We start from the raw sequence: 12,500 nt of genomic DNA, 5'->3' as shown, positions 1-12,500 counted from the left end.
ACATAGACATGATTCTTTATAGTTTATCACAGGATCTGGGCAAATTCCATCTGCTGAGCATCAAAAGCTCCAGAACAGCTCGAAATCAGAGCTTTTTCTCAAAGGTCAATAAAATAGTATTGAATAACTTGAAAATAAATAGTCCACCAGTAGATAACTCTGACCTATATATTTTATAACTAGAGACCACTGTACTACACAATACATAAACTAATTGAACCCCAAAATTGCTGCTGACGCTGGCTGTGGTTGCTGTTAAGTGACCAACATATTGTGTAAGTGGATATCAGCTAAATCACCTGGAACAAAAATCTGAATGTCTCACAAATGTTCAGCAGAAGTGTGAAATCAGTCAAAATTGGCATTCTGAACAACCTGCAGTTTGCATTGTTTTAACCCTAACTTGCGGAAATGTTGATGTGTATGAGTTTCCTAGCTGCGGCTCATGTGTCTTTGTGTGTGCAGGAGTTGGTGTCGGAGAAGCTGAGCGTTCAGCAGCATAGTGTTGAGTTAGAGAGACTGAATCAGGAACTGGAGAAGATCGGACTGAACAGAGAAAAGCTACTCCAGCAGGAGCACACACTGGAGGACAGGTAGTCTGCTGCTGTTCAGACTGAGAAGATTTGTGTGTAGAAATGAATGTCTGATGGGAAGTTGATCGTCCGATTTTTCTTTTGTGCACACGGCAGCAGGTACAGGCTGCTGGAGTCTCGGCTCGAGGAAACCGTCCAACAGACGATGAAGGTGAAAGAGGAGAAAATCTCCTGTCTGGAAAGGAAACTGGAAGAGAGCAACACGCTCAACACTACGCTACGTACTAAGCTAGCCACCGTAAGCATGTGCACACAAACCTATTTCAAAGAAGTCTCCAGGTTGTGAGTTTTTTTTTTTAAGTGTGTCACAATTTGTTTTATTTTTATTTTTTTATTTTTTTCAGGGGGAAGAAAACCACAACTACCAGCAGTGCTCGGGAGGCGACCGGGGTCAAGGGTCAGCCACTGCTGAACTGCTCCGAATCAAAGATCATCTCATTGATGTTGAGAAGAATGTATGATTTTTACTGTTTCTATCACATATATTTTTATTTACAATTTATTCTAGTTGTTGTGTATATCCATATTTAATGTTCTTTTTACATTTTTTCATAATTAACCTTTTTTCGCAAAATGAATGCGCATCTGTTAAATGATTGGACCATCAGGAATTACTTGATGTGCCTCCTATTTACCATTTTAGATGTTCTTTTTTATTTTAGTAGGCTGAGTTATTAATTGTTCTGGTCTGGTCATTGCTTTCCCAAGAGTTCCTCCCTGCAGATGGAGAGCAGTCTGCTGAAGGGGCAGCTCAAACAGCTGGAGAACCAGAACACGTCTCTTAACAACCAGATGTCAGGGCTGCAGCGACACACCACCACCCTACAGGAGCAGAATTCCGCCTTACATACACAGACTGCAAAACTCCAGGTACACTGTCCAAATCAGTCCCAAGTGCCAGTAACAGCAGTTGTGCACTAGTTCTCCAGATACATTTTTATTCGACCACTGCGTTCTGATGGATTTATCTGCGTCTCAGGTGGAGAACTCTACAATCTCCTCCCAGAGTGCATCTCTCATGGCCCAGAATGCCGTGCTGCAGGGTCAAGTCACCGCATTGGAGTCGGAGGTGGAGACGTGGCAGAGGCAGCGCGAGGAGGCGTGGCGAGCCAGAGAGAGCGTGCTCAGCGACCACGAGCGCCTGCTGAGCGTTCACGAGAGGCAAGCGCACGAGTACGAGCAGCTCATCAGTCAGCACGCTGCGCTGAAGGGCAAGCAGAGGTCGCTGGAGGGCGAGCACCGGACGCTGCACAGCAAGTAAGTGGCAGCACGCAGACCTCACTGCTAACACGTGTCTGTGGAGTACTCACTCAAACACTGTGAGGTATACACATGAGCATTCATCAGGGAGGAATATTTAGCAAATAATTAATAGAAGAAGCTAAAAATAATTGAGTTCTCTATTAAAATGACAGTGAAATGCCATTAGAGCATCTTAAGCTTCTGTGATTTAGGTTTATTGCAATCCTTGTAATGTGTGGCTTCATGAATACAGTGCGATGTAACAGTGGAAAGATATGGAGCTGTGGGATCGTTGACCTGCATTGTTAGATCAGGACGTGTAGGACCCTCATCCGCATCTTATGGAAATGTAAACCAAGTCTTTACCAGCTTAAATCTAAATACACCTGTGATAAATACACACTGATGTAATGGTTGAGTGAGCAACCATTCGACCATGGGCGACTAACCCCGCCCATCATATGGGCGGGGTTAGTCGGTCAACAAAATCCTCAAAATATTTTCACATTGTACAGAAAGAGGAAAGAAAGATTTTGTGACATGACAGTGTAAACATATATTTTGCATTAACAAGCGGTAACACAGGATTATAACTTTGTAGATACATATTTCTCATGTCACTGTGACTTCAGTGGAGATGTTGTTGCACTGCCTATTAAGGAATGTTTAAGAGTAAAGAAAGTTGTAAGCTTGCAGAAAAATGTACGGCTGTATTGCTTACTTTCCCCAATATGCACCACTGTTCCTTCCAAACAACAGATATAAGCTGATGTTTGCTCAATATAAATCCTTATTTAGGTCAGACCTAAAGTTGGCCTGTCTCGTAGCTTTACTGCAGTTGTAACCGACCAAAGTAACGAAATGTGACAGGACTTCCCTTGAGCTCAATGTACAGTGTGTAAACAGAACACACACATGCACACATACAGAGTTCTCAGTCAAGCTTGTTTTGTTGATTATTGACTTGTACACTCATCTTGTTTCACCACCACCTGTGCCTGTAGGCCACACAGTATTATTAAGGCAGTGACGGGTCATCAACCAACACAATTCAGCTATAGAACCACATCCCAACCCTCAACTCATACAAGTTGCTGTAGTTATTTGTTCTACTCTGTTCTCAGGGTTTTGTTTTGTATTGTTTTATTGCTGTAATACCAATAAAAAAGGGCCCAGACGCTAATCCCATACTCATATTTATTTAAAAACAGGTCTACCACATTGAAAAAACAGCTGGAGCTTATTTAAGCACACACACAATATTTTCCACGAGCTACATGATCCAAATACCGATGGCTTAGTTAATAAGCTTGAACTACTACTAGGATATTAAGGACATTTTTAATTGGCTTAAACTGACGTGAAGCGATCCGCTGTAGAGAAGACGTCTCACTCTGTCTGAGTTGTTGGGACTACAAAGACACTAGCAGGCTAAGGACAACAAAGCGCAGTTGAGTTTAGTAAGGAAAAGGTCGGATTATGATGGGGTTCAATTTCGCCCATACCGTTCCAATAAAGTATCCCCGGGATCGGCCCTGACACCGATAGTTAAGATCTGCTCTTGACGTTACAATATCAAATAAGTCCGAACTTAGACAGAGAATGAACCTTCCCCGTCACTTTTTGTGACGTTTGCAGAAATAGTTTGCAAAGTACAAATGTTAATGGAGAAGGAAGGTGGATTGGATTGTAGATTTATAGTCTTTATTGTTCCACTCGCTTGACTTCACTATGTGTTAACATGAGATGAGCTTGTTTACTCTCCTTGGCCTCACAGTGGAAACAGGAATGACGCCAAAGAAATGGAAACTCTGTTTTTCAGTTTAGCGATGGAACCACACAGGATCGTGCTCAAGTTGTAATCACAGACAACATCATGTCCGTCCGCAGGTGTTGTACTTTGCTGCAGCAGAAGGAGAAATGGGAGGAGCAGGAGAGGCACGGCCGGAAAGAGAAGGAGGAACTGAACCAGGAGATCCAAAAGAGTCGTCTTCTACAGCAAGAGAATCTACAGCTCAAAACAGAAGTGGACAGGTACTGTTTTAGAAGTTGGTTTCTTAAGGTATTCGTTTTGAAAAAAAAAAAATGAAAAAAAATTGAAAAATCCAGAGTCAGTGTATTACCTAAAATATGACCTACTGACAGGAGTATCAGCACAGGATTAAAGCAATGTACTGCTGTGGATGGGGGAAGCTGCTAAAACCTATTTCAGGCGCTTACAAAAGTCAATACCAAGTAAAATGCAAACTATATTTAGAACATTTTTGCGAGTTTGAGAGTAGTAGACCAGCAACCTGCGTGTTCTGCAAGGTAAACAAAAACAGCTTCAGTTCCTCACGGAAACGTCTGTTAAGGTTTAGCACGGTATTTTGTTCCGGTGGGCCTTCAGGTGTCTAAAATGTGTTTTGCTGACAGCAGTAGGTCGCTAGCGTGCGGTAACTCAGGCCTGGTTCTCCAAACGGGGGACGTCATGACCAGCCATGAACTGCACGTAATATGGACTATGGACAAGTAGCTCATACAACCCCACTTAGCTCATACAACCCCACTTCCAAACAAATCCGAACTAGAACTCAAGTTCTTTCTCTTCTGCCTCCCTCTTTAGGTTAACAGAGAGCCAATCGCACCAGTCAGAGCAATGTGATGGACTGCAGCAGCGCATGAATGACCTCAAGAGCTCACTAAGCTCCGCCCAGCGGGAAGAGAGTCAATGGATGGCACGATATGATACGCTAATGGAGCAACACCAGGGCCTGGATCTAACCATGACCAAACTAGACAACCACTGTGAGGTGAACTGGGCCTTTTTACTTGACCAGCGGGGAGAAATACGTAAAGCACAGCATCCACCATCACCATCTCTCTGTTACTTTACGGACCTGACCCCTGCATTTGTCTGTGTGTTTTTTAGCTGTTGAGCCGACTGAAAGGGAACCTGGAAGAGGAGAACCACCACCTCCTGAGTCAGATCAACCTGCTGAGTCAGCAGAACCACACTCTACTAGAAAGGAGCATGGAGAGCAAAGAGCTGTATCACCAGGAGCAGAAACTATACATGTAACTGCACCGTGACACCTGCAACACAAACTGTGGCCCATAAAACCACAGCGCTAGTAAACAGAGTCTACATGTAACTATATTTAACCATAGAGCAGACGCCACCGCTAACGGGGAATTATCCAGAACTGCTTTTAAAGAAATTACACGTGTACTGTATGTTGAGACCGTAACGGTAATTAGCCTTTATCACAAATTACATGGAGGGATGAGCTCATCTGTGGTTTTGTGTGCGCATGAAGCCAAAATAAATTAACCCTTTGCAAACCAATTTGCTGGAAAGCTTCATTGCTTCATAGAGCTTCATCTCACCATCACTACAATACAAACTATGTATTGGAGCAATTGGAGCTCGGCAGCAATCTCCGGTTCTGAAAGGTGAAGCCAATGTGGATGTTCCCTTTTTTAAAACCTCCTATTTAGAGTAAAATTGACCATGAAGCAGGGTATGCTTTACAGCTGGACTTCCTTGTGATTGACAGGTACCAGAGCTGTAGACTCTGTCAGTCGCCGGCAGTCCAAATATGGTCAAGTCGGTTCACTAATTGCAAAAAGCCAAGATGGCGACGGCCAAAACGACAGGCTCGAAGCTTATAAACAGCAGTGATGACTATGTCCACTTCTTATGTCTGTGATTGTAACGCGCCCCAAAGTTTCTAGGGAATCCCGCCACACAAGTACAATACACTTCCTGGATTGAATCACATGACCTAAATCATATATCTTTCCTATTCGAGATTATAAAAAAGATGTAGTAGTAAATTTAGAGTGTCTCTAAAAAATAAGATATACTAAAGTAAACGATGACGATGAATAATAGATTACAATGTTGTTTCTGTGTGTTTTTATTTCTCTGTGTAGTGATAAGCTGAACGCTCTCCGTCGCCAGAAAGAGAAACTAGAGGAGAAGATCATGGACCAGTACAAGTTCTACGACCCCTCACCAAAAAAGTAATGTTTTTATAGACTCATTTCTTCCTCACAGAAAATATGAACGAGCCGTGTGTAGCGTTCGGTGTAGAACCGGCCCCATATAACTGGTTGATGTTGTGTCCCGTCAGGAGGAGTCAGTGGTCCGGAGCCAAAGCTTTAGCCAAACTGATTAAACCCCGGAAGGAGAGCAGCAGGGAGAGGGGGGGTGACCGAGACAAGGACGGAGGCAAAGAGAGAGAGAGAGCAAAGAGCGCCCCAGACATCCCCCTGCCCTCCCCGCCGCCGCTCCTCCCCCCAGAAACCCCGCCCCCTCCACCCCATCGCACAGGAAGTGACAAGCTGGACGGCGGCCATGCCCACAGTAACCATAACAATCACACCAGCAGCACGAGCCTGGGACCCCAGAGTCCAGCACTCACGCCCATCGGCCGAGGTAAACACACTCCGTGATCACGAGTTTCATATTGACATCGGAGGAGTCTTTTGTGTCTGTGATGTCATCTTTATGGAGCATGGGAGAGCGGAAAACTGCTTAAAGTGTTTTATTTTGAAATGCATATGTCAAGTACATTTTTTGCTGATATTTTGGTTCCAAAACCTCAAAGCTGATGGAACATGGTGACTTCTGATCAGGCTCACCTCCGCGTCTTTGCCTGAAGAGGGCGCTGTTGAACTCAATATCGCGTTCCGTTTCTCCCATCTATTATCATCCACTGTATCCGTCCTCTAGTCTTTCCATATTATCAAGACTCTGCTCGTACAGAAGAATTTCAATAGCACACAGAGGGATTTTTGGATGTTCTAAACTATGTTTCTACTGCATTCTTTCCAAACTTCTTTGGGAATGTGTGTAATGTATCATTACATTTTACACTTCCAGGTGCTTCCTGGTACTTCATAATTTACGCTTTTTTCAAACAAAACATTGTTTGATTCAGTCAATTAAAAACAAGTGTCTTTGTAATACTCTCAGACTATTAGCCATTTGAGTTACTATTATCATCATAATAAATGTGTGCTTTGTGAAACATTGTAAAAAGGTAAATCACTATTAAACTACGCTAAATTCATCAACAGCTAACCACGTTTCATTACATGATCATAGCAGATATTACAGAAACACGGTATTATCTCAATGGTTATCAAACATTTCTGAAATAATACTCTTATAGCTGAAGTACAGTGACATTATTTCATTCCATGTCTGCCTTGGACTTGTTCAAACCATGGATCTTATAACATTTACACTGGACTCCTACAAGCCCCTAACTACACCCACATCTAATCCAGCTTGTGTCAAGGGGTCACAAGTAGACATGCATTTGTGTTTACACATACTAAAAAGCTCTACACACTCTAGCTACCTGATGCATACTTTTCATCTTTCTATCCTAATAATAGAAGTGAGTTCTTATGCATGGTCCAAACTTTATTTATGTTTCTTTTTCAATGTTGTTGTTTTTTAGAGCTCCACTCTTAAATGGACTTCACCTCACGGCTGAGCTCAATTCACTCTCAGTGGTTTTTAGGTTGAATTCCACCGGCAAGTGGAAGTGGTCATATTAAAATAAATCTTAACATCCATATGTGTTGTTTGTCTGCGTAAATGACCCGGCGACACCAAGCTTTGCACTAGTAGTCCTACTTTGTTTGTATTCAGAGTGAGTTGAGGTCAGTCTCTAATCAACGCATGGTTTAACTTTTTTCTTTTTTTCTTCTCGTGGATTGTCTTGCATGATGTCTATTATTTAGCACTCTGTAAATAACTTCTTAATCAACTGTTTCCTTTGATTTACTGTCATTATTTCATTGTTTGCTTTACGTTTCTCCCTCCTATCTCTCTCCACTCTCTCCATCTCAGCTCCCCTCACCCCAAAACGCTTCAGTTTCCTCCGCAGTAAAAGTCAGGAAAAACTCCTCCTCTCCCCCTCCCCCTCCTCCTCCTCCTCCTCCTCTTCCTCCCGTCCCTCCCTCTCTCTCACCAGAAGACTGCGATTCTGGTCTTCCACTGACATCACAGCTGACGTCACCACTAGCCAGTCGATCTCAGCCAACGGAGTATTCTAAAATCCCCCTCCTCCTCCTCTTTAACCATACACATCATTATCTTCCTCATCATCATCATCACTGTCACCTCCACGCCAGACTGCTTAGCAACACTCACCACTGTGACTCTCAGCACTTCACACAGCAATGCACACATCACACACGCATGTACTTCATGAACACTAACGCAGTCGCACTCCTCGAGCCCACAGATGCACATTCAGAACACACACACACACACACACACACACACACACACACACACACACACACACACACACAAGCAGGTGCACGCTGCGGGTGTGAGCCAGCCAGTATTACTAGTAAGTAGTAAGCACACACATGTGGAGATGGTTTATGTGTGCACGCCTGCATACGTCTGCATGTCCTTGAAGACTTGTTTTAGTTCTGATGAGGATCCGTGTGAATGATGCTTGTTTGTGTGCCGTTGTGCTCGCTTCATGTTTTTAACCTGGTGTCTATGTGAGGACTGAGTTCTGTGTTGAGAGTCGATCTCATCTCAGTCTGCATCTGAGGCTTCACAAAACTTTGCTGCAGAACGAGCTTTCTCTTAATTCAGTCCTCAGCGAAGGGTCACCACAGCAACCACACTACTGCAAACTAGTCTAGTCTCTTTGCTGTAACCCTTTGTCTGTCCATCCTCTGTCTGAAAGGAGCTTTTTTAGCAGCAGAAGCCTACATGGGTTTTTAAAACACCAATGTTTTACCCTAACATCAGCGTCTCTAAGCAGCTACGCTAAAATAAGTGAGATTACAAAACTAAAATATCTTCCTCCTACAAATGAAGCCAAATTCATAATTCACTCACGCAAAATTCACAATGGGGTTTTGTCCTCAGCCTTACTTTACGGTGGCTAACATTAGCTAGTGTTAGCTCATATATATGATATAGCAGTTCCTACTGTTACTGTGACATTTTAGCCAGATGCACATTTTAATGACCTCAAGAAGTAAACACGTCATGTTATCACCATCCCGTTGGATCCCAGTCAGACTGCCTTTCTATGTCACCTACATGTGTATTATGTGTTATGTCTGCTTAAATCTGTATAGTTATAAGCGCTCATGAATATTCATAATGATTTAATAACCTCATCATAACACATCATAAAGCATTATATAATGACTTATAAAGTCAAGTACCATAACATTTCATAATTGCTGGTCACTTACTGACTTTTATTTTGCAATGATCATAGTATATGGAGTGCTGCAGGGATGATGTATGTTTGTAGTCAAACAGGAAGTTAGCATCATACCGGTTCCCTCTACAGAAACCCAATGGGCGTTTTCCTTATAATAATAATCTGTGGCAAACACACTTTATGATACTTACAAGTTTTGTTCACCGAGATAATGAACACCACTTTTATACACTTATACTTTTAACAACCGGCGTGTTTAAGACTCGTAAAAGCTTCTAAATTAACTCTTCCGCTGCGTTCACCACAGACCTTTTTTCAGACATCGAACTAAAAACAAAACATTGACTTTGAGACGAGGGAACCGAAAATGCAAAAATTAAGACTAATTTCCTGGTTTTGGACACATTCCCTCAGAACTGTATTATAATTCTCATAGTTGTAATACATTATTATCACTGTTATAGATTACCCCGCGTTGGCAAAATTGACCATTCTGTTACTGTTGAAATGAGAGCAAAACGCCAGAGAGCAAGTGTTTGTTACATCCAGTGGCGTCGTTGACCGCGTTCCTGTGTTACATGGGTGAGAAATATCCAGTCACATTGTTCAGTGTGCCTGAATCAATGAATGGATTGCTGATGTCTTGCTTGGCTTTCTTGCTACTTTATGTGACGCACACCACACGTCTCATGGTCATAGAACGGTTCCCTTACAACTCTGTGATTGGTCTGCAGGTTTGACGGACAGGGGCCGCGGTGTTTACCGTAGCAGTACTCCAGGAGGCAGCAGTGAGAGCGTCAATGGAGAGGATGCCCTTGGACAAGGTAATGCACATGTTGATATTTAATGAGGGTTAACTTTGGATGCAGATGTTGTAAAATCCAGCAGGAAAACTGAGCTTGTACATTAGGATGGAAGGTAATTTGAGGTTGAGGTGTTCACATATGTTTTGATACGGTCTAATTATTGTAAACTAACAGGACTGGTAGCATACACATTGTTCACACATTCCAGCTGCTGGTTTCACAACCTGTTACCTAATCAGGTCTCGTGCACATTTATTGCTGCCAGTGGCTGTTTGATCTTATCGTTCTCGCTTGAAAACGTAAATTGAGTCACTGGAAAGGAAAGGGAAGAGACTTGTACTATTATATTATGCGGTTGTACTTTGTCCTCAACCACTTCCTTTTACCAATACTTGTAGCTTTGAGAAACGCTTTGAAATTGAAGGTAAAAGGACATATATGTGTAGTGTTGATGTTTGTATTAAATGCAGTGTATAATTATGATGTATGATATTATAAAAGGTGAAAGATATTTTCAGTATACCATAAATTGATTATACTACAATAAAGCGATGTTGTGCTCCTGTCAGCCTAACCTCTTAGAGTTTGCTGCCCCCTCAGGTCAGACCCTTAGAGCTCTGAGCTCCACTCCCAGCCATCCGCCCCCCTCATTGGGCCCCACCAGCAGCTCTAGACCGGGACAAGGTCTCGGCCGCAGGCCCAGAGGTAAGCCAGACTATTAATACTCATATTAATGACCCTTATTCATGAATCAGCAGTCAGTGTTTTGTTTTTTAACAGTGAGTAAATATTTACAGGTCTATTATTTGATGAAGACTCCCGCCACAACTCCTCTGACTCCATGTTTGGTCAACATGGCAACACGGGAGGTCGCCCGGGGTCGGCAGACTTCAGCCGCAACACCTCCAGCTCCAACTCGCCTGTCAACGGCAGAGGTACACACACACACACACACACACACACACACACACACACACACACACACACACACACACACACACACACACACACACACACACACAGTGCTGCTCAGTGGTAGAGCGGGTCGCCCTGGGTTTGTCTCCCACATCACTTTTTAGTTTAAAAAGACCCAAACCATTTTGTGTCACTGCATCAAACATTAGCGCGCAAACAGTAGCAAAACTGGTCTGCATCCACCTGGTGGTGTGTTGTGAAACGCGAGGTAATATTCAAACATAACTGGTCATTGAAATTAGGCATTTGAACTTTTATGTTCTTTATTCATGTGTACTCTATTGCTTCACAGACATTACAGTTTATGTTGTTTGTTTTTTCAATTATATTTCATCTGTTCACACACACATTAATATAGCATATCATCAGGCCGTCTTTATAATCATCGTCATCGTCATGTATCCCGCGGTAACACAGCGGGTCCCAACATGTTCACATTTTTTGTAAAATAAATATATTATGTTGCCGAACCTTCACAGCTCGGTCAATTATTTGGCATGTCAGTAAACAATAGATCTCCAAGTTTATGTGATTAAACTATAGATTTGTTTTTTATTTATCATTGGAATTCTTGAGCATATATACAAAGAGTAGAGTAGTACTGATAACAGCTTGCCTTATATAATACCAAATGTTTTGGGGGATTTATTCTAACCCTTTGGCAGTACCTCCAAACCCCGCTAGCTGGCGCTCTGAGGCCCACAATTGGGCAGCAGGCAGAATGTTTTAATGAGTAAGAAGAGAATTGATATTATCTATTACTGATAATATATAGTATTAGATAGATGATAAAGTGAAATGCCCCAGTCTCGTATATGTTTTATATACAATATTCTGTCCTAAAAACCTCAGGTGTACTCAAAGTGGTACCCAGTTTCGATAATAACTCGATATTTCTAACCGTCTTAGACTCATCGGATCGCCAGGCTCGCTCAGCCAGCCTCTCTAGTGACGATGTCATGGGTCTGAGCCAATCACAACAGGCCCTGTCACGTAGCTCCACCCTTCCATACGACCAAGCGCCGCAGAGGGCCCAACCGCAGCGCGGAGGCGGGGTTAGGTCTAAGACCCGCACGGCGTCTCCTGGAAGTGAGATGGTGACGCTGGAAGAGTTTCTACAAGAGAGCAACAAAAAGTCGCCTCCTATGGTAAGAAATATATGAATCTATAGTATACGTTTACTATTATCCTAAAATGTATGTGAACTCATAAGAACTATAGCTAGCTCTTAAGTGCATCAGTCACATGGAAATAGGAACATAGACTCAGTATCCACTTTATTATAGACACCTCTAGTCTACACATCTCATCCCTTGAGACGGTGAGTTACCATCAATTGACACTTTATTATAATGCGGACACGGTGAAAACCCACCACAGACTCCTCACCTCTTCTGAATCGGCCTTAAACCCATGAACATTTCAGCTACATGAATAATATACTGTGTGCATGAGAAACTGAAAAATGTATCCTTGAATCTGGAATTCTCCCGAAGATGGTGGATGTAGTCAATGTTCAAATTATTCTCAAAGCAGATTGGAGGCAGAAATGAGCTTTTGGCCTCAAGCCCCCGAAGTCGGCTGCTGTTTGGTTCTGAGCTACAGCGGGACATTCGTCAAACATAACGACCAACTGAGAATGAAACTGAAAACAATGCAATTTTCCTTAAATAACCTTCTGT

General features: G+C 42.7%; 1 protein-coding gene across 1 annotated transcript in view; it reads left to right on the top strand.

Moving 5' to 3' along the window:
* Positions 1-12,500, top strand: part of ccdc88c (coiled-coil domain containing 88C) — a gene marked incomplete at both ends in the record, with an annotated part of 38,553 nt that overhangs the window by 21,987 nt on the left and 4,066 nt on the right. The window contains 14 exons of the mRNA XM_079229627.1: positions 466-593; positions 690-831; positions 938-1,048; positions 1,302-1,463; positions 1,573-1,850; positions 3,726-3,869; positions 4,441-4,627; positions 4,747-4,892; positions 5,754-5,843; positions 5,954-6,258; positions 9,772-9,861; positions 10,444-10,548; positions 10,641-10,778; positions 11,728-11,966. Coding sequence (XP_079085753.1) covers positions 466-593; positions 690-831; positions 938-1,048; positions 1,302-1,463; positions 1,573-1,850; positions 3,726-3,869; positions 4,441-4,627; positions 4,747-4,892; positions 5,754-5,843; positions 5,954-6,258; positions 9,772-9,861; positions 10,444-10,548; positions 10,641-10,778; positions 11,728-11,966 — 2,265 coding nt within the window. The remainder of the gene's footprint in view (positions 1-465; positions 594-689; positions 832-937; positions 1,049-1,301; positions 1,464-1,572; positions 1,851-3,725; positions 3,870-4,440; positions 4,628-4,746; positions 4,893-5,753; positions 5,844-5,953; positions 6,259-9,771; positions 9,862-10,443; positions 10,549-10,640; positions 10,779-11,727; positions 11,967-12,500) is intronic.

This window comes from Taurulus bubalis (genome assembly GCF_910589615.1).
Source record: "Taurulus bubalis genome assembly, chromosome: 1".
Lineage (NCBI taxonomy): Eukaryota > Metazoa > Chordata > Actinopteri > Perciformes > Cottidae > Taurulus > Taurulus bubalis.
The sequence above is the reverse complement of the archived record's forward strand: the minus strand, read 5'-3'. Positions and strand labels throughout refer to the sequence as shown.